This window comes from Coregonus clupeaformis, chromosome 3, assembly GCF_020615455.1.
Source record: "Coregonus clupeaformis isolate EN_2021a chromosome 3, ASM2061545v1, whole genome shotgun sequence".
Taxonomy (NCBI): domain Eukaryota; kingdom Metazoa; phylum Chordata; class Actinopteri; order Salmoniformes; family Salmonidae; genus Coregonus; species Coregonus clupeaformis.
In genome coordinates, this window is record NC_059194.1 from 22,209,717 (window position 1) to 22,237,243 (window position 27,527).

At 42.1% G+C, this 27,527-nt stretch overlaps 1 protein-coding gene across 1 annotated transcript in view; it reads left to right on the forward strand.

Annotated features, from left to right (window-relative positions):
• The first annotated feature begins 1,253 nt into the window (after nucleotides 1–1,253).
• LOC121541916 (phospholipid-transporting ATPase ABCA1-like) overlaps nucleotides 1,254–27,527 on the forward strand; it is a 49,332-nt gene continuing 23,058 nt past the window's right edge. Inside the window, exons 1-7 of the mRNA XM_045207542.1 lie at nucleotides 1,254–1,553; nucleotides 4,848–4,965; nucleotides 6,335–6,428; nucleotides 9,006–9,147; nucleotides 9,354–9,472; nucleotides 19,984–20,105; nucleotides 21,194–21,397. Coding sequence (XP_045063477.1) covers nucleotides 4,900–4,965; nucleotides 6,335–6,428; nucleotides 9,006–9,147; nucleotides 9,354–9,472; nucleotides 19,984–20,105; nucleotides 21,194–21,397 — 747 coding nt within the window. The 5' untranslated portion in view covers nucleotides 1,254–1,553; nucleotides 4,848–4,899. The remainder of the gene's footprint in view (nucleotides 1,554–4,847; nucleotides 4,966–6,334; nucleotides 6,429–9,005; nucleotides 9,148–9,353; nucleotides 9,473–19,983; nucleotides 20,106–21,193; nucleotides 21,398–27,527) is intronic.

Consider the following 27,527-nt stretch of genomic DNA (forward strand, 5'->3'; position numbering starts at 1 on the left):
GTGTTTCATTTTTATTTTACCCTAAGTGGTCATGAGAATTATTTAACACAGAGCAGTGTACTCCAGATGTTGGTGATTAATACCATTACATTTTCTCTACTGTTATTTCCCAGCACTAGGCTTCTGCAAATATTACTAATACCTTGTGCCTATCTTTTCCATTAATTAAGGAGTGAGGTATGCACTGCAGATTTCTCCTATTGCCTAGAATGGGATGACATCAGCTTGACTTCAGACCACTTTTGAGGTATGAAAATGTCTGGCAAACTTTTAACTGTCCCTTTTCTGATTAGTGTTGGAGATGGTCTTCTGAGGATATGCTCTGCCTACAGCTATAAATCATACTGTGTTGATAAGTTATTGAGCTTTGAGTAGTTGACCTTTGAATTGGCTGAGTTTCCCATTCAGATTGGCAGAGTGAAAAGGTCATAACTGATATAATTAAAAAGAGCTACCATGATTGGTTTCATGAATATGCATAACCTATAGTGCAATTATTTAACTATTTCATGGGCCTTATAATTTCCATCTATAAACATATTTATTTGCACTAATCCAATTCATAGGTGAGAGGCTACGCCATTTTGGGGGAGCAAATTACTGTGTTGTCACAAAGGGGAACTTGCTGATTTCAAATCTCTTCAAATCTTTCCTTTCAATGACACTTGTGTTTTTGTCATTGTCACATTGCTTTGGGGAACTGTTTTCAGTCTTTTACAAAGAACACCCCCTCAGCTGAACACATTGTTGTTTCCCAAGTGATCAAAACCATTCAACATTGGCCTATTGCTCCAATATACATGCAACCTGGAAATGATTGGAAGAATTCAGGGGAAGTATTTAATTAATTGTTGAATCTCATGAAAGGCAAACATGACCAGATAATGTTTTGACTGTAAAGTATGGGGTTTAATCTAAATCCATGGAAAAACAGATTCAACATCAGTGAATAATCAGAATGAATAATCAGAATGAAAATGCGGTTAAGAGCATTGGGCCAGTAACCGAAAGGTCGCTGGTTCGAATACCCGAGCCGACTAGGTGAAAAATCTGTCGATGTGCCCTTGAACAAGGCACTTAATCCTAATTGCTCCTGTAAATCGCTCTGGATAAGAGCGTCTGCTAAATGACTAAAATGTCAAACTAAAATGTAAAAGATGTGTGGAAAGACGATGGCGTCTAGGCCTATACCCCAACTCTATACCCCAACGAAATGTAGTCCCCGGTAGGCTATTTACTACTTTAAATACATGCAAGTCTATGGTATTTATTTTCATTATCATCAGTTCCAGATGTTTAGGAGGTCGGGGAGAGCGAGTTGCCCCGAGTCTACATGTGCTCTACTAGGGGGATTTAATAACGGAACATCTCCATGACCGAGAGTAACCCCTGTAGTTCGCCAAGCGGATGTAGCCAAGGTTCCCTCCATATAAAAGCTTTTCTAGATCCAGATGATTCTCCTCCTCTGTGTACAGATCACACATGCCTGGATAACAAGCCAAGACAAAAATATTTCAAAAAGTAGTGAAGAAGTGTGGTTTAGCTGGAAAAAGGTATTTCGATTTTCCACTGATTCATTGTCTGTAATTGGTTTATTGTCTTATTTTAATGGTAGTCCTATCTGCTATAAAGAAATATGAAAAGATAACGGAGTTAAATGGCAAACTTTTGATATTTTTCTTTTCAACAACGCATCACTTATAGATATTTTGTTTCATAGCAAAAATGTGTTTGTCGTAGTTTTTTGTTGTACTTAATTATAAAACACGATGTAGACTAGTCTTCGGGCACATTTACAACGACATTATGTATTGTTATGAAACGTTGATTTACTCATTCATGAAAAGGACTTCATGATTGACGGCCTTCAATATTAGATTTTTCCAAGGAAAACGGAGAACACGGCACGAATCTTCTCACCCATTGTGTTAAACAAACGTTTAAAAAACGATCCCATATTTTCTATTCAATTACATTCTTTGCGGAGTTATCCCTGCACACGTTCCACAACATTTTGCCACCAAACAAGGTAATAAACAAGTTAGAAACAAGTTACTTTGTTTCAATTTACAGTTAAGGGACGTCAGTGTGAAGCCCCGCAAAATAACATGTTATTGATAGGTCCGTTAATCATTTGTAAATGAAGATTTTTTTGTCATTTATATTGTCGTCTTACCTGCGGGAGTTATCACACAACCAACAGCCCACCTGGCTCTTGTGTGAGGACAAAAGACAGGGAGACAATAAAATGTAACCTAGACTGAGTTTGTCCCTCCAAACAACAGTAGAGAAAGTGATAGTAGCGTACCATAGCGATAGTTAGAGGATGCTACGTTGTATATGTCCCATTATAGCGGTCTGTGAGAGCATGGGCAGCGTCATTGAGGCCATCTCCATTTTAAAGTAGTACATTTTCTTCTACTACTTCTATGGTAAACACTCTGAAAGGTTGCATAGTTCACACTGCCACCTAGAGTGTGTTTGAACAGGTATAAAGCCTAGGTTGGCGATTTACTGCCACCTGCAGTTATGAAATGTTTTCTCACAAGTATAATTAATTGGCTGATCCCTCATGATGATCTGGATGGAATGATGTGATCCTTCCTTAACCCATAGGAAGTCCCACCCAATTGACTTCTTCAAAATTGTGACTATGCTAAAACGGGCTTTTGGGCGCTAGAGTCCTCTATCTATCTCTGTGTAGCCTACTCATCAATTTATGCCCATGTCCCATTTATTGGGTTCATACTGAGCCCCTTATGGGTCATGGTGGAGGAAAAAACAGGCCAGACTAATCCATTCCCTTGTTTTTTTTATTTGTTCCCTCAATATAAAACATAAATTCCATCAATTTATTAATTAGTTCCCTCAGATAAAATAAAATTATATGTGTCACACATGCGCCGAATACAACAGTAACTTACTGTGAAACGCTTAGTTACGAGCTCTTAACCAACATTGCAGTTTGAAAAAAGTAAGTAAGAAATAGGAACGGCATTCTCATTTTGTACCATGACGGTTTCATTCCCACTTGGCCGATAACAATTGCAGCCTAATGTAATTCTATTTAGTTAATTACATGCTTCAACTGGTGATGATCACTGATCATTCAATAGCTTATTTCCAGTTTCAGTGTTTTCATATGCCTCCGAATCATAAGGACAAATAACCCTTATGATTCGTGGGGAACGCGCGTGCAAAACCCCTCATTTCGGCTAAGTAATTCCAATATCGTGAAAAGCCAGGAGCCTCACTAGCAGTCAAAACTGAATGGTGCATGTTTAAGATGCAAACTAAATACATTTTGTCCAAACTCCGATTCATGCCTCTTGGACAACATAAACAGTTGTCCATTTTGCGCGGCACTCGTCCCCGCGACCCAGTGTTTTACCCCTCGTCTATAAAGTTAACGCCATATACGTCCAGTAAAACATGGTGCAGCCAAGCGCCTGGATGTGTTTATGTTGTTTACAATTGTGCGTGTGACTCATTGGAGGCAGAAAGGAAAGGCATGCTTCGGTGTTAACAGGTGCAATTATGCGCTCTCATCCCTAGGCAGGAATTCCGTCTGCCTCTGCTTCATGACCATAGCTGTTCTAGTTTATACTCCGGGGGAGTTCGTTAGCTACCTACCTTGGCAATTAGATAATATCCAGGTGAACGTATTATCATCGCAATAAAGCAAATATCTATCCGTTTTAGTTATGAACATAGAGCCAGAGCCGCTTTAAACCATCTACCTGTGCGTGGTTGTCTAAGTCGCTACACAGCCAAAGCTAACGAGCAAGATGCCCAGCTAGCAGCTGAGTCAGTCAGTCAATCACACAATTCTGGGAAAGGGGTCTAGAGAGAGATGGGACTCCGATTCTGACCGGGGTCATAAGGTCATCTTTTTTATTTTATTTAAATTTTTTAGTCATTTAGCAGACGCTCTTATCCAGAGCGACTAACAGTTAGTGAATACATATATATATATTTTTTTTACTGGCCCCCCGTGGGAAACGAACCCACACCCCTGGCGTTGCAAACGCCATGCTCTATCAACTGAGCTACATCCCTGCCGGCCATTCCCTCCCCTACCCTGGACGACGCTGGGCCAATTGTGCGCCGCCCATGAGTCTCCCGGTCGCAGCCGGCTGCGACAGAGCCTGGATTTGAACCAGGATCTCTAGTGGCACAGTTAGCACTGCGATGCAGTGCCTTAGACCACTGCGCCACTCAGAGTCATCTGACCCTAGAGGCATATTTTGGATCATAGCCCCCTAAGTTGGTTTATTCAATTCTTTACATTTTTCATGATTTGTCAATCAACTTGTTCTTAACAAATCTAAATCATGTTTTGTGTTTCTGTATCAATATGGCAAAAAAATTTTTTATCAAGACCTTTAGGGTCATTTTGACCCAAGCCAAAAACATTGAATTCTGCCTACAGCAATTTGATATATAGGACATTTATTTGCATGTAGGTTTCTCTGGAGACATAATTGTTATCCATACCCCAGAGGGTGGAGGGGGGCCTGTATCAGTGATTCTGACCCGATATAAAGGTAATATGCAGAGATATACACTCCCAATCTGGACCATCAGAACCACACGCTTTGTACTGACGGAACCACTAATAACCTGTAAATACGTCCCCTCAACCTATCCTCACTCCCATAAGGTCTGCCTGGGAACTGATTGGGGACACAGTGCAGAAGAAGTTCCCATGTGAGGAGGACCTATTGGCGAGATGTGATCTTGTCAGCTCCAGATAGACAAATGACCCTTGACCTTGTACCTTTGAGCTGTGTGCTGGCTGGCTGGACTTTTTACCCACAGTCACCACTGCCTGTGTGTCATTTCAGTTTAGAGAGCTGGAGCTGAGGGAAGCTTGAGTGGAAGAGGTCCAGAGTAGAGATGTCCATCTCAACTCAGCTGGGCTTGTTGTTGTGGAAGAACTTTACCTACAGGAGAAGGCAAACGGTAAGCAGTCCATCTTTATATCAGATTGTGTGAATTGGTGAAATCCTTGGTAAGGAATTGGGACTTTTTCTCATGGCTTTGTTTGATAGGAACATTTAAAAGAGGATGTATAATTCTGTTATTCTGTTATAATGTTTACAGTGTATTTAAAACAAATGTTGTATTTACTTTATTATTGTCATATACCAGGTCTACAGTTTGAATTCCTTCTTTGTGGCAAATCTTACTTCACACAATAGTTCAATAGCTGTTTAGTTACAAAGAGTGGTCATGTCTGTTAGGTCCGGTTCTCCTATTATAAGAGTAAGAACAGCACTGTGATAGGCCCCAAACATCACTGGGGGCGAGCTCCCTGCCCTCCAGGACATCTACACCAGGCGGTGTCTGAGGAAGGCCCGAAAGATCGTCAAGGACTTCAGTCACCCAAGCCATTAACTTTTCACTCTGTTACTATCTGGCAAGCCCTATCAGAGTATCGGGTCTCGGACCAACAGGCTCCGAGACAGCTTCTACCACTAGGCCATCAGACTGCTGAAAAGCTCATCCTAGCCGTCTCCCTGGACAGACCTGCACCTTAGAGACTATTTGCACCGGATAAATTATTTAAACTGACTACCCACACATCCAACCCTTACACACAAACACAACCACGCAAACACCCATAAACACACACTCAGAACTCATATACACACACTCACACACACAGTCAACGCTGCTGTTCTAATATATACCATTGATTCCACCAGCCACTTTATATTTGTAAATACAGTGTAAATCCAGTCCATTATTACTATGCATACTACCTCTTCTACTACTTTTTATTCAAATAGTCCCCCAAATAAAATGTTTTATTGGAAAATGTATTATGCTCACATGCCCAAAGGGACAGAGCTTTATCGTCGCAGTGTTAGATTTAACAGCTACTACAGCTTGTTCTCCCACGTGTGTTAGAACCCTGCCTCTAGATGGCCTTACATGTGCTGGAGTAGTATTTCTCTGTCTCCTAATTCAATCAGCATGCACCTGATAACCCTTGAACAGAGATGACTTCACTGTTGCTGGATGTGGGTGTGCAGCATTGGCTATTCTGAAGTCAGGGTTGGTTGTATTGATCGCTGAATGAGTCCTAATAAAAGCTGTCCTATGAGAGCTACATCCTGCCTGCCTATAGCGTTGATGCAGACATATTATATGGTGTTGTGAGGGAGCCATTTTGAATGCCAGCTTTTAAGAGCTTCAGACTATTAGCAGACAAGCTAGGCTTACGGTTATAAAGAGGGGAGGAAGGGGAAGTAGTAATGGTTTACATAGGCCATGCTCCTTATCAAAAATGCTAACTGGCCTTCTTCACTTGTTTTCTTCTCTCTAGCTCCAACTGCTGATTGAGATAGTATGGCCCCTGTTCATCTTCTTCATTTTGATATCAGTGAGACTGAACTACCCTCCGTACGAACAACATGAATGTAAGTATGATGCACCCCCCTTTTCATTGTTTACGCACACACATTTCTTCACAAGACACTGAACTGAATTGCCCCCCACACCCCAAATGGCTGTTCAACCACTCCTGTTGTTGTAGCCACAGAGACATTTGGATTTGGAATCTGGGGATGAACTATGTTGCCTCATGTATACATATTGTACACTGCCAAAGATACAAGCCATTGATGCTACCGTAAACAAGCTAGCAATACCATGCACTAGTATGCTACAATGCGATGTGTAGGCATTTATTTTGAAACTGCTACGTGCTGGCCACTCGAGTAAACACACTAAGGAGAAAAAAAACCTATACATTTTCACAATCCAACAGCAGCCTAATCGTGTTGAACTGTTTATGATATGTCCTTATCAGGTGTGGATGCTGGGTGTTTTATGCGTTAACTGTTATATGGGAAATATTCTGTCCTGCTAATCAATCTTCTGGTATGGGATGGCAGATATACCCCTGTTAATGTGTTTTTATCTAAAGCCTGACAGATGATTTCTGCCAACCGGGCATGTATCCCTTTACCCCTCCTGCACGAAGCCTCCGATATGAACATCACAGTAGATCTAATACTACTAATCACTGGAGCTTTTTTTTGGCAAGAGACAAAACAGAGGCTCTTGTTTGCTTAAGACAAAATGTCTCTATGTGATCAGTCAAAACTGTACAAATATAAGTTTGACAGTTTTCTATTTGATTCTAACGTTAATTTGTGAGGTGGCTCAGATTGCCTTTGTACATATCAGTGGCTTTATGGGGGGTTTAGAGTTTATGATGCCTTTATTACTGCTCTAATCGCATTATCAAGGTTATATATGTGAAAGCTGATAAAGGTCGCGAGGCCCCCAGAGACTATCTTTGGCACGGGTATGGGAAAAGCTTACATAATGGCAATGCACTGGCTGAACCAAAGCCTGTTTTCACCGGAATGATACGCTAGAGAAAGCTTCAGTTAGTTATATCTCTGGGGGCGGTTCACAGAACAGGATCAATAAAGCTGCCGGCTACCTTTTCTATGCTAAAGCAACTATTGTTTCTTAGTATGGGACTTGATACTCTGCATTCTTAATGAATTACAAAATTAAGAGTTACAGCTGTGTGTTTAACAAAGTCAAACTGGTTGACTTATTGATCCTACTTTGTGTACCCTGCTTCAGGATATAGTTGTGTAGGACAAAGCATTCATATAGCTACTAATAACTATTATCAATGGGATGAACACATCCCCTGAGAAATCTTTGTCTACACCAGAATATCCGCTTTCTTTCATTCCCGGAAGCCTGCGCTTTGTCCATCTGCCAGAAAGCAGAAGCATTAGCGGGTAAATTGCTTTCAGTTCCACCTAAAGTCCTGGTTAGGCACCAGGCAGTGGCATACTTTTGGTGTGAGTCATACAGCACCTGGGTCTGGGGATGTTGTGACTGCTCCTACACCACATAGGAAAGACATGTTCTTCCTTGCACATGGCTAACCTATTGCTTTTGGGGATGGATATTAACCACGAAAAGAATGGCAAAAAAAATGTGACAGGGCAAAAAGACTCCAAGTACCCATTGCTCTTTTTGAAGATTTTAAATCGTTTGAGTTGAATGTGGTGCTAGTTTGAAAACTGCCTAGCTAAATGCCATTTAGGATTCACATTTATCACCCACTAGTTAATTAAGCCATAATATGTGTAGGCCATTGATGACGATCACTCTGAAAAGCAAAATGTCCGCCCTGAATCAGCTAAGCAATTGGCTATGTGGTGTTATCTCTTATCTCTGCTTTGCTTAGTAATGGGCCAGTTGGCAGTCTTAAGGTTTACTGATAGCAGGCCTACTTTTTTAACTCATCACACAAATAACTGCAAGCCTCTTGGGGAGGGAGGGATGGCACCTTGGGGGGCAAAGGTCGTACATTGTACTTAGGCAATCACTCCCTCATATCGATAAGGCCTGTAGCTGCAGAGTGAAGCCTTCAAGATGGGACAAGATGTGGATACGCTGATGCTAGCTCATCTGCTGCCAGCCCGATAAGGCAATCTGAGAACACACATCGTTATCTGTATCTTTCCTAGACAAAAATATAATTTTGAAACTCTGCAGGTGATGTTCAAAGACCACCCCAAATAGATCCAGTGGGTTGATATAGAGGCCATTTGATATAGTCCCCTGTAGCTCAGTTGGTAGAGCATGGCGCTTGCAACGCCAGGGTTGTGGGTTTGTTTCCCACAGGGGGCCAGTATGAAAATGTATGCACTCACTAACTGTAAGTTGCTCTGGATAAGAGCGTCTGCTAAATTACTAAAATTTAAATTTAAATGTCTCAGTATCAGATCAAACGTGACTGGAATTACCCCGTGTTCTCTCCAGTCCACTCTCTGTAGATAGTGGATTAATAGAGTAAATATGTCAAAAATGTCCCCCAAAAAGTGTTTTGTTATACACCCAGAGATGTAGTTTTGAATGTGGTGTAAACATTATTGAATTTCAAAATACCACAATTTGTGTCTAATGACTGGACTGTACGGTGACGTTACTGATGGTATCCCTCCCGGTGTCTCCCTCAGGTCATTTCCCCAACAAGGCCATGCCCTCGGCGGGCACCCTGCCCTGGATCCAAGGCATCATCTGCAATGCCAACAACCCCTGCTTCCGCAACCCCACTCCTGGAGAGTCCCCGGGGGTCGTGGGTAACTTCAACGAGTCCATGTGAGTTCCACCCCAAGCTGTATCTGATCGTTTTAAAAACATGAATACACTTTATTTTATGCTTCGTCCACTTCATTGGATTATCATTGTATCCAAATAAAGAAAATGGTCACTTTAATGTTTCCTGTAAATATCCTATTTATAACTTGAATTTAACTGATTCAATTGTATTCTGTGTTAATCTGTTTCTCTGTGGATGTCTGCAGAATCTCTCGTCTGTTCTCAGATGCCAAGAAGATCCTGCTGTACAGTCAGAATGACCGGAATCTGGACGGCTTTAAAGGCCTAATCCAGGCCCTGAAGACACTACAGGCCAACACCAAAGGTAAGAGGCACCTCTATATAAACCATTGTTCAATGTACACACTACTACATTCACAAGAAACACCAGGGGCCTATTCATTTGAGTGGAACGTTCATAAACTCACAGCCTAGAATAGACAGTATTTTAACTGAAACTGAATCAAGAGTCATTCCAGGTCTACGTAGTGCATCTCTGTCTGCCCTGAACTTTCCGCCCCTTTGAGCAGGCCCCGAAGAGTTACTCTACCACCACGTCTGGGCAGAAAATAGGTTTTACACTAATTACCTTACGCTGTGCTGACTCGCAGCGGGACTCCCATCCCCTTTTTTCCTGCTCCAACCTGCCTTCTGGGTTCGCCTCCTGTGCCTGTGAATGGCTGTGGATGGATAGAGTTATAATTTTAAAGCTGAACTTGTAAAACATTTTTTAAAGATTGTACCACCTTAATTTCACACACTGATTCCTTCTGTAATGACATTCCGTTTTGAGCATTTAGACAATGCTGTGTTTAGAGTGGCAGTGGTGGGGCCTCCAGAGTGGTGCAGCAGTCTAAGGCACTGCATCGCAGTGCATGAGGCATCACTACAGACCCGTGTTCGAACCCAGGCTGTGTCACAGCTGGCCGTGACCAGGAGACCCATGAGGTGGCGCACAATTGGCCCAGTGTCATCGGGTTTATGGGAGGGTTTGGCTGGCAGGGATTTCCTTGTCCCATCGTGCTCTAGCGAATCCTTGTGGCGGGCCGGGCACCTGCAAGCTGACGTCGGTCGCCAGCTGGACGGTGTTTCCTCTGACACATTGGTGCGGCTGGCTTCCGGATTAAGCGAGCAGTGTGTCAAGAAGCAGGGTTGTGTTTCGGAGTACCCATGGCTCTTGACTTTCGCCTCTCGAGAGTCCGTAGGGGAGTTGCAGTGATGGGACAAGACTGTAACTACCAATTGAGGAGAAAAAGGGGTAAAAAAAAATTAAGAGTGGTGGTGAGATGGTTTGAGGCAGTAGATGGATGAAAGCTGGCAGAGTCTCTGATAGGTTATGTCAGGCCATTGGGCACATGGCTTGAAGGTATTCTCATATGCCATTCAAGATAGGACAGATTTGACGTGCTTCCTTACTTACTGTGTGCTGGGTTAATAGTGTGTTTCTCATTAGACAAAATAGGACCGTGCTACCTTAGTCAGGTGACCTTATACATTTACATTTTAGTCATTTAGCAGACGCTCTTATCCAGAGCGACTTACAGGAGCAATTAGGGTTAAGTGCCTTGCTCAGGGGCACATCGACAGATTTTTCACCTAGTCGGCTCGGGGATTAGAACCAGCGACCTTTCGGTTACTGGCACAACGCTCTTACCCACTAAGCTACCTGCCGCCCCATTACATTAGCTTGGGTAATGGACTTTATAAAATGAAAAGCCTTTCATGGGAGTAGTATAACAACAAACAGACTAGACTTCAATCTCAAGGCAAATACAGTACTACTGTAATGAATGAGATATTTGCCATATCTGTGTATCCACTTTGGCTGATGGAAGAAAACATTTCTGTGGAAATATAGTTAGGTATACGCTCAGTCCTGAATAATTAGGTATACGCTGAGTCCTGGATAATTAGGTATACGCTGAGTCCTGGATAATTAGGTATACGCTGAGTCCTGGATAATTAGGTATACGCTGAGTCCTGGATAATTAGGTATACGCTGAGTCCTGGATAATTAGGTATACGCTGAGTCCTGGATAATTAGGTATACGCTGAGTCCTGGATAATTAGGTATACGCTGAGTCCTGGATAATTAGGTATACGCTGACTCCTGGATAATTAGGTATACGCTGAGTCCTGGAGTGTAGGTGCCTCAAACTCCTAAAACACTCAAATGAGCACAGCAGATGTTAAAGACGTACTCCAGCAATTTATGAACTTTTCCTATTGAAAAACAATATCCCACGAATAAATACAGTAATTATAAATTATGTTTTGAGGAAAATAGTGTTCTTTACACACAAGTACAAACTACAAGGAGTATGCCATTCAAGAAGTTGGTCTGATGGTGGCCTCTGATGTCATCGGCCTCCCCCATTGCTTGAGGAACAATCAGGAGCTATAGAGGGGTGAGGAGGAGGAGCTCCATGGACCCTTCATGTCCGGAAGCAATTTAGCCATTCATTGTAGCCATTGGCGTTCTGTAGAGTTCACAATTAACACGTGACATTCCTGGATTTCTCATTATATTAATCAAGTCTGATTTAATGAACAAATGCGATAGTCAGTTTAAAAAATGTTAACGGTACAAGACTGTGTACATACAGTATCTGGCTGTGTTGGCAAAATCACTACATATCCCATCAAGCCAAGCGAGGAGAGGCTGCCCGTTGTCACAGTTCGAAGACCAGTCAGAAACGTCCAGCCAATGACGCCGGTGGAGCTCAAATATGAACTTGGATCTGCGTTATGTAGCAATGATATCCTTCGCCACAGTTGTCTTACGACACGACAGATAGCTCGAACCAGTCATGACTATTCAACAAAACAATACATACTTTTCAAGTTTCTTTCCAGCGATGTTCTTTGTTACATTATTGTATAGCTTGCAAAGGAGTTTTGAAGTTGAAGGTGCAGTTTTTATGAAGTTTGGCAATGAGGACAAACACATATTCCAGCTAGTTTAGCCAGGGAAAACCGTGGAAAACAAGTTCGGGACAGGATATATACTGAACAAAAATATAAACGCAACATGCAACAATTTCAACGTTTTTACTGAGTTACAGTTCACATAAGGAAATAGGTCAATTTAAATAAATTCGTTAGGCCCTAATCTATGGATTTCACATGACCAGGCTGGGGAGCCAGGCCCAGCCAATCAGAATGATTTTTTCCCACAAATAGGCTTTATTACAGACAGAAATACTCCTCAGCACCCCCCTCAGATGATCCCGCAGGGGAAGAAGCCGGATGTGGAGGTCCTGGGCTGGCGTGGTCACACGTGGTCTGCAGTTGTGAGGCCAGTTGGACGTACTGCCAAATTATCTGAAACGACGTTGGAGGCAGTTTATGGTAGAGAAATGAATATGACATTCTCTGGCAACAGCTCTGGTGAACATTCCTGCAGTCAGCATGCCAATTGCACACTCCCTGAAAACTTGAGACATCTGTGGCATTGTGTTGTGTGACAAAACTGCACATTTTAAGTGGCCATTTATTGTCCCCAAGCACAAGGTGCACCTGTGTAATGAACATGCTGTTTAATCAGCTGCTTGATATGCCACACCTGTCAGGTGGATGGATGTAAACAAATTTGTGCACAAAATTTGAGAGAAATACGTTTTTTGTGCGTATTGAACATTTTGGGGATTTATTTATTTCAGCTCATGAAATATGGGACCAACACTTTACATGTTGCATTTATATTTTTGTTCAGTGTAGTTGGGCGCACATGCACACAAGGCTAATTCAGGAGAGAGATTGTAGTTTTTATACCCTGATATCAGGAGCTGGCGGTGAAAAGTTTGATTAAACAATTCAGAGACTGAAATGAATACATCAGATGACAAATATTTAAGGAGAGCGAATCGATATATAGTCCTGAAATCAGCTCTAACTGTCAATAGTAAACCAAAGCTTAAAACAATGTTTGAGTGAACCTGAATCAAGAAAATGACTGGTGTATATAGCCTCGCTACTGTTATTTTACTGCTGCTCTTTAATTATTTGTTATTTTTCTTCTTTTTTAATTTTTACTAATCAATTTTTTATTTGAAGTCTCTTCCAGTCATGGTAGACTCCTCCTCCTCACCACTCTATAGAGACCAAAAGAGGATATGCCCACCCCGCTAGTTGTGCCATGTGGACACCTGGACCACCTATTGAGAGTTTACATTTTAGTCATTTAGCAGACGCTCTTATCCAGAGCAATTAGGGTTAAGTGCCTTGCTCAAGGGCACATCGACAGATTTTTCACCTAGTAGGCTCAGGGATTAGAACCAGCGACCTTTCGGTTACTGGCACAACGTTCTTAACCACTAAGCTACCTGCCGCCCTGATCAAATCAAATTGTATTTGTTTAGCAGATGTTATAGCGGGTGTAGCGAAATGCTTGTGCTTCTAGCTCCGACAGTGCAGTAATATCTAACAATTTCACAACATATACCTAATACACACAAAACTAGTAAGGAATGGAATTTAAGAAAATATACAAATATGGACAAGCAATGACAGAGCGGCATGGTCTAAGATACAGTAGAATATTATAGAATAGAATGCAGTATATACATATGAGATGAGTAGTGCAAGATATGTAAACATTATTAAAGTGACTGTAAACATTATTAAAGTGACTAGTGTTCCATTTCTTAAAGTGGCCAGTGATTTCAATAGGCAGCAGCAGCCTCTAATGTGCTAGTGATGGCTATTTAACAGTCTGATGGACTTGAGGTAGAAGCTGTTTTTCATTCTCTCGGTCCCAGCTTTGATGCACCTGGCAGTGGCTCGGGTGGTTGATGTCCTTGATGATCTTTTTGGCCTTCCTGTGACATCGGGTGCTGTATGTGTCTTGGAGGGCGGGTAGTTTGCCCCGATAATGCGTTCGTCAGACCGCACCACCCTCTGGAGAGCCCTGCGGTTGCGGGCGGTGCAGTTGCCGTACCAGGTGGTGATACAGCCCGACAGGATGCTCTCAATTTTGCATCTGTAAAAGTTTGTGAGGGTTTTAGGTGCCAAGACAAATTTCTTCAGCCTCCTGAGGTTGAAGAGGCTATGTTGCGCCTTCTTCACCACACTGTCTGCGTGGATGGACCATTTCAGTTTGTCGGTGATGTGTAGCCAAGGAACTTGAAGCTTTCCACCTTCTCCACTGCGGTCCCATCTATGTGGATAGGGGGGGCACCCTCTGCCGTTTTCTGAAGTCCACGATCATCTCCTTTGTTTTGTTGACGTTGAGTGAGAGGTTATTTTCCTGGCACCACACTCCCAGAGCCCTCACCTCTTCCCTGTAGGTGGTCTCGTCATTGTTGGTAATCAAGCCTACACTGTTGTGTCGTCTGCAAACTTGATGATTGAGTTGGAGGCTAGCTTGGCAACGCAGTCATGGGTGAACAGGGAGTACAGGAGGGGGCTGAGCACGCATCCTTGTGGGGTCCCTGTGTTGAGGATCAGCGAAGTGGAGATGTTGTTTCCTACCTTCACAACCTGGGGGCGGCCCGTCAGGAAGTCCAGGACCCAGTTGCACGGGCGGGGTTAAGACCCAGGGCCTAGAGCTTGATGATGAGCTTGGAGGGTACTATGGTGTTGAATGCTGAGCTATAGTCTGAATGCTGAGCTATATGCCTTTTGTTAAGTAAATCAGGAGATAAATGAGCTGAAAAGTAGATCAGTGATATCTGATTCGAGCCTTTGCGAGTGGCAATAAAGGTGAACGGTTGTGCTAGGTCTTTCTCTTATGACATAGCTTTCATGCTGGTGGCCACCTGGTTTAACACACTTCCACTCATTTACTTGATTTTGCTAATCGGTTTCTGGTTCAGTCTCTGTCCTATTTACCAGTCTAAGCATGATATTGATAAACCTTTATTGTAGGTGAAGCCAATAGAGTTTGATAGGGCTGGGGGATATTTTAGGGGATATTTTAATCGTGACTCATAGTGGCTTTGTTTATTACTATGCTATGTGGAAGTATGACCAGTGATGATGTAAAATCCCTTCAGTATTGGTTGTTGATTCTGTTCATTTTGGCACCTGAGTTCACTTACTATATGCCAATTAAGCACTTTTGCACAGCCACTGGTCAAGATACTCCTGATGATCCACGTTGATGATATCCGTTAATCAGTCCTTTCTGAAAACCTGTCACGATTTGCCTTATATAAGCAAAGCATGGGTGAGGCTAGAACGGGGGATTCTTAGAATCTAGTTGATAGTTTGTACAGTAAACATTTTCAGCTTCTTTGTGCGACTGAGGTAAAGACTGTGGACTTGAAGCTGAATAAGCAAATTCAACAATAACTTTGTCAGCAAGGGTTTGCTTGACCAAAGTGGACTCTTTGAAAGGTTCTGCAGGTATTGTGTGTTTCCTTCACGCTGAGTTCAAGCTCTTTTTATGCTTTTCATGTTTTTTTCTTTTTTCTTTTATCTGAATATATGTTATTTTTGGCAGTGACGTCTTACTTTTTGGACTCATTGTGGACCCATGTCTTAGTTGATTGAATTTGTCACCGTAAAATGTATTTATAGTGGAGCCATCTATCTAAAATAGTAGATAGTTATGTCTCAATTGCTCAAATAAATGCTTTTGTGGGTTTGCATAATCTTGCATTGACTTTTGCAATTGCTTTGGATCCAGTATATTTCAGGAAGGGTAATCTTTTTGGTGTTCCCAGAGCACACATTTTATAGCTTGATTCTAACTTGATATGTGCAAATATCTACAATTATGAATCTCACAATTAACAAAAGGAGCATGTACTAGACCTGTAGCTCAATTGGTAGAGCATGGCGCTTGTAACGCCAGGGTAGTGGGTTCGATCCCCGGGACCACCCATATGTAAAAATTTATGCACACATGACTGTAAGTCGCTTTGGATAAAAGCGTCTGCTAAAATGGCATATAACCTAGGGCCACCAATGTTTTGTCAGGCCGTCATGTAAAAACCAAGCCCATGGCTACAATGGCTTACCTCCAGAGACAAAACAGGAATTCACAAAAGCCTGTGAATTTCCCAATAAACTGAAGGATTTGTCAAAGTAGATTTGCTGAAAGGTGTCATGGGGGGGGGGATTCTTAATGTACTGTAACCAGTGGATGAATATTGATTAAATTGCCTGTCGCTAAATTCTAAAGCATGTTCATGGTTTGTTGGGTAAAATTTGTTGCTAATTTGTAACTCCTTTTGACAATCATTTCTAATGACTTACAGGGGTTCATAGTTCTAGACAGTAAAACAAAATGGAGTCTGTCAGCTTTTGAAAAGGCTCCAGATTTTCAGCGACCCAATTTGACCCCCACCCCCTCACCTCGTCTGTCTTCAAACGGCTGTCTAGTTAAAGTTCGAGGAATCTGCCACCTCCTGTCCTTTTGTCCCCCCGACCCCCCACTGCCATCAGGACAAGTGACTGGACTCACTTCCAGCTTTTGTTCTTTGAAAGGGCCCAGGAGTTGAGGGAAGGAGCCAATGAGAGAGCGAGGGGAGGGGGGGCAGTTAGCAGACAATTTGCAGACAGTTTGTGTATGATCCAGTGGGTTTTTTTCAGTGTGAATGTGCTAGCGGGTCATTACTGTGGGGCAATTCCATGGTAACGGAATTATGCTGAGACTCTAAAATGTATATCAAACAAAATACATTGATTTAAAAGTTTCACAAACCATACAACTCTATGCACGAGGACTACTTTGAACAATTTACACAGAAAATTATGCGTTGTATGGTTTGCTAAACTTTGAAATCAATGGTTTTTGTTTGGCATACAGTACATAGCTCAGTTGGTAGAGCATGGCGCTTGCAACGCCAGGGTTGAGGGTTCGATTCCCACGGGGGGGGCCAGTATGAAAATATATGCACTCACTAACTCTAAGTCGCTCTGGATAAGAGCGTCTACTAAATGACTAAAATGTAAATTGTAAAGTAAAAAATTGGAGACTCAGCGTAATTCCGTCACTGTGGAATTACCCTGTGGTTGAAGGTGTGAAGTGTGTCACCTCCTTCTCATAATAATAATATGCCATTTAGCAGACGCTTTTATCCAAAGCGACTTACAGTCATGCGTGCATAAATTTTTTGTGTATGGGTGGTCCCGGGGATCACCGATACACACAGGTCTATGTCAACAGTTTATTATTTTAGATCACACAATGAATGATGGAAATGGGGTATTCTGGCAATGGGCTACAGTTTGCAAGGTGTTTGGTGTGTATGTTGTTGAGGAATTGTTAAAGGTACCTCAAATCAAATGTTATTGGTCACATACACATATTTAGCAGATGTTATTGCGGGTGTAGCAAAATGTAGTCTCCCGAGTGGCGCAGTGGTCTAAGGCACTGCATCGCAGTGCTAGCTGTGCCACTAGAGATCCTGGTTCAAATCCAGGCTCTGTCGTAGCCGGCCGCGACCGGGAGACCCATGGGGCGGTGCACAATTGGCCCAGGGTATGGGTAGGGAATGGCCGGCAGGGATGTAGCTCAGTTGGTAGAGCATGGCGTTTGCAATGCCAGAGTTGTGGGTTTGATTCCCACGGGGGGTCAGTATAAGAAAAAACAATATATGCACTCACTAACTGTAAGTTGCTCTGGATAATAGCGTCTGCTAAATGACTAAAATGTAAATGCTTGATGCTCTACATTTCCTCATTGAAATGATCTACAGCAATCAGAGGATGGTACCAGGCAGCGTGTGTGTGTGGCTATTTACATCTCATGGCCCCTACTGTAGTTCAGTGTTGGCCGTTTTTCCTTGGACATGTACAGAATTGTCCTGGCCTAGTTGTTGTCAATATTTGCATAGAGACACTTCTCTCCAGCCTCTGAAAAGCTATTCATACCTTTAACTAACTTTATATATTTATATATTCACCTACTTGTTTGTGTTCCCTTGTGTTCCATTACTGATTCAGACCCAACCTTTTCTGGAATATTTTCATCCAACAAAACATATTTTGGTTGACTGAGGAAGTTAGCTGCCGGTGCCCTTCAGAATCCACAGTTCTGCTAACCCCCCTTGAACAGCCTCACGTTTCCAAAAATTGAACTTTAAAAGACAAAAACAAAAGAGTATCCAAATAATCCTAAACTCCTGTGGCCAAGCGTTTTGTAGAGTTGGTCACCTGAGTAACTAGCGAGCAAGCACATGCTCCATGACAATGTTTTAATGAGGTTGAAAGCTAATACAGTACTCACGATTATGGAAAATAGTATGATTTGGCAGAAGGAACATCTGACATTTGCTGAATAAGTCTACTAAAATAGACAATTCCATCCACGCACACACACACACACATTCGGAAAGTATTCAGACCCCTTGACTTTTTCCACATTTTGTTACGTTACAGCCTTATTCTAAAATTGATTACTTTTTTTTTTTTATCTCATCAATCTACACACGATACCCCATAATGACAAAGCGAAAACAGGTTTTTAGAAATGGTTGCAAATTCAATAAAAATAAAAAACAGAAAAACCTTCTTTACATAAGTATTCAGACCCTTTGCTCTCAGGTGCATCCTGTTTTCATTGATCATCCTTGAGATGTTTCTACAACTTGATTGGAGTCCACCTGTGGTAAATTCAATTGATTGGACATGATTTGGAAAGGCACACACCTGTCTATATAAGGTCCCACAGTTAACAGTGCATGTCAGAGCAAAAACCAAGCCATGAGGCCGAAGGAATTGTCCGTAGAGCTCAGAGACAGGATTGTGTCCCCAAGAACAAAGTGGCCTCCATCATTCTTAAATGGAAGAAGTTTGGAACCACCAAGACTCATCCTAGAGCTGGCCACCCGGTGATCAAGAACCCGATGGTCACTCTGACAGAGCTCCAGATTTCCTCTGTGAAGATGGGATAACCTTCTAGAAGGACAACCATCTCTGCAGCACTCCACCAATCAGGCCTTTATGGTAGAGTGGCCAGACGGAAGCCACTCCTCAGTAAAAGGCACATGACAGCCCGCTTGGAGTTTGCCAAAAGGCACCTAAAGGACTCAGACCATGAGAAACAAGATTCTCTGGTCTGATGAAACCAAGATTGAACTCTTTGGCCTGAATGCCAAGTGTCACTGGAGGAAAGCTGGCACCATCCCTACAGTGAAGCAGGTGATGACAGCATCATGCTGTGGGGATATTTTGTTAGCGGCAAGGACTGGGAGACTAGTCAGGATCGAGGGAAAGATGAACGGAGCAAAGTACAGTGAGATCCTTGAGGAAAACCTGCTCCAGAGCGCTCAGGACCTCCGACTAGGGCGAAGGTTCACCTTCCAACAGGACAACGACCCTAAGCACACAGCCAAGACAACGCAGGAGTGGCTTCGGGACAAGTCTCTGAATGTCCTTTAGTGGCCCAGCCAGAGCCCGGACTTGAACCCGATCGAACATCTCTGGAGAGACCTGAAAATAGCTGGGCAGTGACGCTCCCCATCCAACCTGACAGAGCTTGAGAGGATCTGCAGAGAAGAATGGGAGAAACTCCCCAAATACATGTGTGCCAAGCTTGTAGTGTCATACCCAAGAAGACTTGAGGCTGTAATCGCAGCCAAAGGTGCTTCAACAAAATACTGAGTAAAGGGTCTGAATACTTATGTAAATGTAATATTTCAGTTTTGTATTTTTTATACATTTGCAAAAATGTCTACTAACCTGTTTTTGCTTTATCATTTTGGGTGTTGTGTGTAGATTGATGAGGAAAACAAAGAATTTAATCAATTTTAGAATAAGGCTGTAATGTAACAAAATGTGGAAAAAGTCAAGGGTTCTGAATACTTTCCAAATGCACTGTATCTAGTAATGTCAGGGTATAGGAGAGAGCTGGTTTGAACAAGTTGTTGTGTTTATTTCCCACAGGATTCAAGCTGAAGGATTTCCTCCACAACAATGAGACCCTGTCCACATTCCTTCTGCGAAACGCCTCCTTCTCGGAACACGCCGTGCACCAGATCATTGAGGCCGATGTGAACTTGGAAAAGGTAAGAGGAAAAATACCACCTTCCCAAAATTCTATGACATTCACATTTTAGTAGATGCACTTATTCAGAGCAACTTACAGGAGCAATTAGGGTTAAGTACCTTTCTCAACAGATTTTTCACCTCTTCGGCTCTGGGATTCGAACCAGCATCCTTTATGTTACTGGCCTAACACTCTTAACCACTAGGCTACCCGCCACCCCTTGAGGAATATTATGAGGCATTTTACTATGATCAGTTCACTCCATCCTGGACACCTTCAAAGGCAGTGTAGTAGTTGTTCAACATTCCCATGGCCCATTGTTTCCCTCCTCCGAGCAGATTAGGTCCCAGGTTGTCCATTTGTTGCAGGTAGCAGCAGATACTGAGCAGGTCAGTAGTGTTTCTTGGTTACATTTGATGGACCTGTGAGTTAATTAAGTCTGTGGCTCTTTATGTCAGTGACATAAACTTCTAGAGAGAGAGAGAGCAGAGACAGGGGGACATTTATAAAGGTGACAGTCTGTTGTTTGAATGAAAGTCATGTAATGAAGCAGGGACACCCCTCTGTACTGTAACCTGGAGAATGTTCACTACTAGACATCCTCCTCAACTCTGTCTTTGCTCTCGCCTCAAAAACATGAAGATATATTTGTTTTCTTTCACAGTTTTAAAAGCTGCCATCTGGTGTTTCCTATATTCATTTTCTCCCCATTTGAGATATTTTAAAGGCTCAAGATCAGCTGTTATGGTTTCCCGCTGTAGGCCTATGTGGAAATACTCTCAACCAGGGTTTCTCCTTTAGCATAATGGATTACTACAATTTGATACTGATACTGCCCTCACATTTCATACAATCCAGCTGTAACATACAGCAATGGTAATATAGATACGTAAGTAATTCAGATCAGCTCATTTCTCTGCTCCGTGGTATCCACCCGCGAGATAACATGCAAGTGCAAAGTCACATGGCCTCATCCATGTGTCTTAGCTCAGTATTTCTCAACTCTGTTCTTTCAGTACTCCCAAGATGACATGTTTCACCGAAATACTGTCCTCTGCCTGTCCTTGGTCATTGCTACATTACACACTGACCCTTCTCCATCTCCAGGTGCTGGTCAAAGGCTTCGGTGTCCGTCTGAGGGACTTGTGCAGCAGCAACAGCAACGGCATCAGTGTGGAGGACTTTGTGACCATCACAGACAGCGAGGTGTCCAGTCTGGTCCAGAAGGTCCTTTGCAGGTCCCCAGGCTCCTGGCTGAACCAGGCAGAAAGCCACTTCTTCCACAACCTGGACTTCCTCAAACCCATACGGGTAAGCACAAATGGGCACTAGGCACATTATTGTTTTTCTCCATTAAAGACCAAAGCCAGGTGACTTAATCACTGACATGCACAGTGCCGAGAAACAAAGCGTAGGGGGAAAAGCAGAAGATCAGAAAGAAAGGGATAAGCGTAGGTGGAGGCATGTTGTTGCTTATCCATGTCGACCTACCTCTAGTTGTAGCCTGTAGATATGTTTCAAAACTAACTGCCATCAAAGTGAGGATTTGGACCCTCAATCTTAAAATGTTAGTTATTTATGAGTATCACTTCTCTCTGAATCATAGTTTATAAAGGTCACTTCCAATTCCACACCTTAGCACCAGTGCCAGGGAATTCTATCATTAATAGACCATTCATTGATTCCCAAAGGGCAGATAATGCATGATCCCTGGCATCTTTTGTAACGTTTATAGCTTTCAAACAAGGTTCCTAGAAACCAGACAGAGAAGTTAGTGTGATTCCTATCTATTAAAGTGCTGCTGATTGTATCACCTTGTCAGTAAGATACAGTATGACTGCCCACAATGATAAACATTAAAGAGTCATGGGCAACGTGTTCTTCTCTGACCCCTGTCCCCATTTTGACATGCCACAGGGGTCAGTTTCCTTATTCTTATGATAGTTTAATACAAGAAACTGTGTGTTTGTGTCCCTCTTATGGTTCCTGTTTTTGTAGCCTTTAGGGAACAAGACATGGTAAACAAGACCTTAGGACATGCAGGGTGCTATTACATCGGAACAGTTCATTGGGTTTCGTAATCAGTTAAATATTGGGCATAAAAAAACAAAAAAGTATGTTTTTATTGTCACACACTGGATAGGTGCAGTGAAATGTGTTGTTTTACAGGGTCAGCCATAGTAGTACGGCGCCCCTGGAGAAAATTAGGGTTAAGTGCCTTGCTCAAGGGCACATTGACATATTTATGACATTCTCGGCTTGGGTATTCAAACCAGCAACCAGTAATTGACCGTTAATTAACATAAACACGTTTGGCATCTCCTGGCTTCCACGCATAGCCTACAAGCCACTGATCTGGATAAGAGCGTCTGGATAAGAGCGTCTGCTAAATGACTAAAATGTAAAAAAAATATGCAGACCTTTGGAACATCTACATTTAAAAAAGTCAAATAAATTTAATGTAGCCTACATCATCACAATAAATCCTTATTTATTTTAGACAGGTCTAAAGAAACATGATATGAAGAAAATGTAGCCTATTTCAAAAGAACAGAGTAGCATATTCTGAGTTGTCCTAATGTTAGGCCCTGATCTGGCTATGCCATATGGCTGTGGGCTACACTAGTTAATTTAGCAGACAGGATTTTCTTAGAATTCCGTGCCATTATTTTATATAATTTTATAGTATGAAGTATACAATCGAACAAAGCTGAATAAAATAGAAAGGATATTTTCCCCAAACGATTTCCGAGGGAGTGCCCACGTGGCTATTCTGTGTTGAGCAGTTAACAAAGAAACATGTCCTCCTATATGCTTAATTTAGAGTTATTTATGCAACTTTAGTTGTGATACAAACGTTAGGCTATACGTTTTGATTTTTAATACATTCTAAGGCTGAGAGTTATTTATGCAACTTTAGTTGTGATACAAACGACGTTAGGCTATAGGTTTTGATTTTTAATACATTCTAAGGCTGCGTGATGCGACTCTAATGATGATTTAAAATTTTTTGCATGAAAGGCATGTGCTCTGCTCTGTTTCTTGTGCAGGATGCACACACTTCATCAGTCTCTCATTCACAATTTGACAAGCACTTGATAATATTCTCACCCATCAGACTATTCTTAATTTCATCTGGTCTTTACATATAGCATATGAGTGGAATTATTTTGTATTTAGAATAGCCCACAAACAGCAAATGGAGGTTACATGCGGTTAAGTTTTTAATATGCAAGCATAGGCAGCTAAGCTTTTCGTAAAGTAAATTGAATTAAATTGCCAACATTATATAGCCTAATTAGCCTACTCCTGTCTATACAGAAATAAATAAAATAATTCTAAATAGGGTACTAAAGCATGATTTGGCCACAGAGGCTAATTCATTGTGGATTGTTTTAAATCGTATTGCCTACAGTCGGAAGGAAAGATAGCGCTCACAATTTGGGCAGATTAATGTTGAGTTGCGACTGTCTGTGAAAAGTAGAGGCCAAGCCAGGCATATCGCAATATTTCAAAATACAATCACAGGAAAACATAGTTTGGAAAGCAAATGGTTATTGCTGTAAAGAGAAGACAATGAAAAGACTAATCTGTATTTTAGTTATCAAAATTCTTAACTTAAATGAATGAACAACAGTATAGCCTATCTTATTGGCACCAGTGGAGAGCATCGGCAATATCCTCACTGTGCATATTCACTATTTAGGCCTACAGTATCTGCAAATGTCAGGATGCATGGAATGCTTTATTATAAAGGTGCATTTTTATGGTGAAAATTAGCTTCCCCGAACTTGAAACTCACGCGCCGCCTATGTATACCAGGTTGTAAAGCGGATTAATGTGCTTAATGTTGTGCAGATATGGGATATACATTTGAAAAGAAATTATAAATATAGTTTAGTTATTTATTGTCCTATCATGATGGAACGGTCCCCAACCCTATACTCTAGACACCCACCTGAGCGACCCATACAGTAAGGAGAAAGCCTTATCTGGTTTATGGTCCCACTGTAAGTAGCCTATACGCAGCCAAAACAGAAAGATAAATGCGGTCAGAGACCCACTAAAGCAGCACTGCCCCCTCAAGATTCTGAGCCTGTCTGGCAGGGTTGGTCCTACAAAGCCAAAGCCCCCTGATGGGTGAGCATAATATACAAGGAATTTCTCAAAGCTGCTAATGAGAACCTTGACGACCTTGTACCTAGCTGGTGAGGATTCCGGTGGGGTGCCCCCACCCAGGTAGTGGCAGTGCTGGCAACACTAGCTGCAGTAACCCATGGGGGGGCAAATTACTGTGGCCCTGGTGGCACGGAATGATCAAAGGTCTGACTGCACAGAGATGCTTGGGAAAACAGGGGACCCGCGTGTGTGTGTTTCAGGGGAAGTGGGTGTACCTGATCTCCAACAGCTAGGACTTGACATTGGTTAATCAAATTTCCCAATTTCAGCAAATGTTTTCTAAATTTTGCATGCTTTCTCAAACAGCTGCAACTGTATATGCATTCGCACATCAAGTCCGTTCTTGAGTTGGGTTCGGTGATGGAACAGCTGTTGAACATCTGAGCTTGTGGTTGTTTGAGGGGGAAAGTGGTCGAGTGTGCATATGTGGGAACTCCTTCAAGACTATTGGAAAAGCATTCCAGGTGAAGCTGGTTGAGAGAATGCCAAGCGTGTGCAAAGCTGTCATAAAGGCAAAGGGGGGCTATTTGAAGAATCTCAAATATAAAATATATTTTGATTTGTTTAACACTTTTTTTGGTTACTACATGATTCCATATGTGTTATTTGATAGTTTTGATGTCTTCACTATTATTCTACAATGTGTAAAATAGTAAAAATAAAGAAAAACCCTTGAATGAGTAGGTGTGTCCAGACTTTTGACTGGTACTGTATATAAAAATATATATGGGGGATTGGAAATGATGCAGACAATTACATTGATGGAAGCTACAATCTATCTGCAATATTAAAGCTGATCTACCACCCCCCCCCCCAAATATTTATTTTTTTAAAGTAACGTGCTTAATTTTAAGAATTGAGTAATAAATACAGTGAGGGAAAAAAGTATTTGATCCCCTGCTGATTTGGTACGTTTGCCCACTGACAAAGACATGATCAGTCTATAATTTTAATGGTAGGTTTATTTGAACAGTGAGAGACAGAATAACAACAACAAAATCCAGAAAAATGCATGTCAAAAATGTTATACATGTATTTGCATTTTAATGAGGGAAATAAGTATTTGACCCCTCTGCAAAACATGACTTAGTACTTGGTGGCAAAACCCTTGTTGGCAATCACAGAGGACAGACGTTTCTTGTAGTTGGCCACCAGGTTTGAGCACATCTCAGGAGGGATTTTGTCCCACTCCTCTTTGCAGATCTTCTCCAAGTCATTAAGGTTTCGAGGCTGACGTTTGGCAACTCGAACCTTCAGCTCCCTCCACAGATTTTCTATGGGATTAAGGTCTGGAGACTGGCTAGGCCACTCCAGGACCTTAATGTGCTTCTTCTTGAGCCACTCCTTTGTTGCCTTGGCCGTGTGTTTTGGGTCATTGTCATGCTGGAATACCCATCCACGACCCATTTTCAATGCCCTGGCTGAGGGAAGGAGGTTCTCACCCAAGATTTGACGGTACATGGCCCCGTCCATCATCCCTTTGATGCGGTGAAGTTGTCCTGTCCCCTTAGCAGAAAAACACCCCCAAAGCATAATGTTTCCACCTCCATGTTTGACAGTGGGGATGGTGTTCTTGGGGTCATAGGCAGCATTCATCCTCCTCCAAACACGGCGAGTTGAGTTGATGGCAAAGAGCTCGATTTTGGTCTCATCTGACCACAACACTTTCACCCAGTTCTCCTCTGAATCATTCAGATGTTCATTGGCAAACTTCAGACGGGCCTGTGTATGTGCTTTCTTGAGCAGGGGGACCTTGCGGGCGCTGCAGGATTTCAGTCCTTCATGGCGTAGTGTGTTACCAATTGTTTTCTTGGTGACTATGGTCCCAGCTGCCTTGAGATCATTGACAAGATCCTCCCGTGTAGTTCTGGGCTGATTCCTCACCGTTCTCATGATCATTTCAACTCCACGAGGTGAGATCTTGCATGGAGCCCCAGGCCGAGGGGCTTTTTTGTGTTTCTTCCATTTGTGAATAATCGCACCAACTGTTGTCACCTTCTCACCAAGCTGCTTGGCGATGGTCTTGTAGCCCATTCCAGCCTTGTGTAGGTCTACAATCTTGTCCCTGACATCCTTGGAGAGCTCTTTGGTCTTGGCCATAGTGGAGAGTTTGGAATCTGATTGATTGATTGCTTCTGTGGACAGGTGTCTTTTATACAGGTAACAAGCTGAGATTAGGAGCACTCCCTTTAAGAGTGTGCTCCTAATCTCAGCTCGTTACCTGTATAAAAAAGTCACCTGGGAGCCAGAAATCTTTCTGATTGAGAGGGGGTCAAATACTTATTTCCCTCATTAAAATGCAAATCAATTTATAACATTTTTAACATGCGTTTTTCTGGATTTTTTTGTTGTTATTCTGTCTCTCACTGTTCAAATAAACATACCATTAAAATTATAGACTGATCATGTCTTTGTCAGTGGGCAAATGTACAAAATCAGCAGGGGATCAAATACTTTTTTCCCTCACTGTATAGCAGCACGAGAAAGCTGGGATCCTCTTTTAAATAGTGGCCAGTCAAACACTGTTTTCACATGCGATTGCACAATGTCTTGGGTTATAAGAACACATGTTTTACTAGGCTCTGTGCTCTCTAACTGTGTTCCAGGGGTCCAGGCCTATAGCCTACCTTTGGAGTTATTTGGCTACTTCAGTAGTGATACAAACCTTATCAAAACATATAGGTCTATGGGCTAGACTACATGATGTGTGCGACTATGATTTGAAATAGTCGCAAAAAAAGTAATGTGGTGTTTCTTGCCTTACTTCACATGCTGGGCATCATTCACAAGTGATAATATTGTCACCCATCACACTATTCTTAATTTAATTATTTATTTCATATACTAAATAATAGATGTGTGAAATTAGTTTTGATTAGAATGAACCATTATCATGCATGTCGGAAAAGGGGCAGGGGAAAATAATACGTCATCATATGCACTTAAATAGCGAATGGAGGACGCTTTTACCGCGGTTCATTTTCATGCCAGCCAGGTAGGCTATACTCCTGTTGTAAAGCGAAGCAATGTGCTTAATATTAGTAAAGTTGAGAAGTAAATATAGTAGGCCTAGCCTATAGAAAGCTGATGGGATCCTCCTCTTTTTAATAGAGGCCATCAAAACTCTGTTTTCTCACACAATTTCATAGCCTTAAGAAGTGTTGCGCAAGGGGGCGGCAGGTAGCTTAGTGGTTAAGAGTGTTGTGCCAGTAACCGAAAGGTCGCTGGTTCTAATCCCCGAGCTGACTAGGTGAAAAATCTG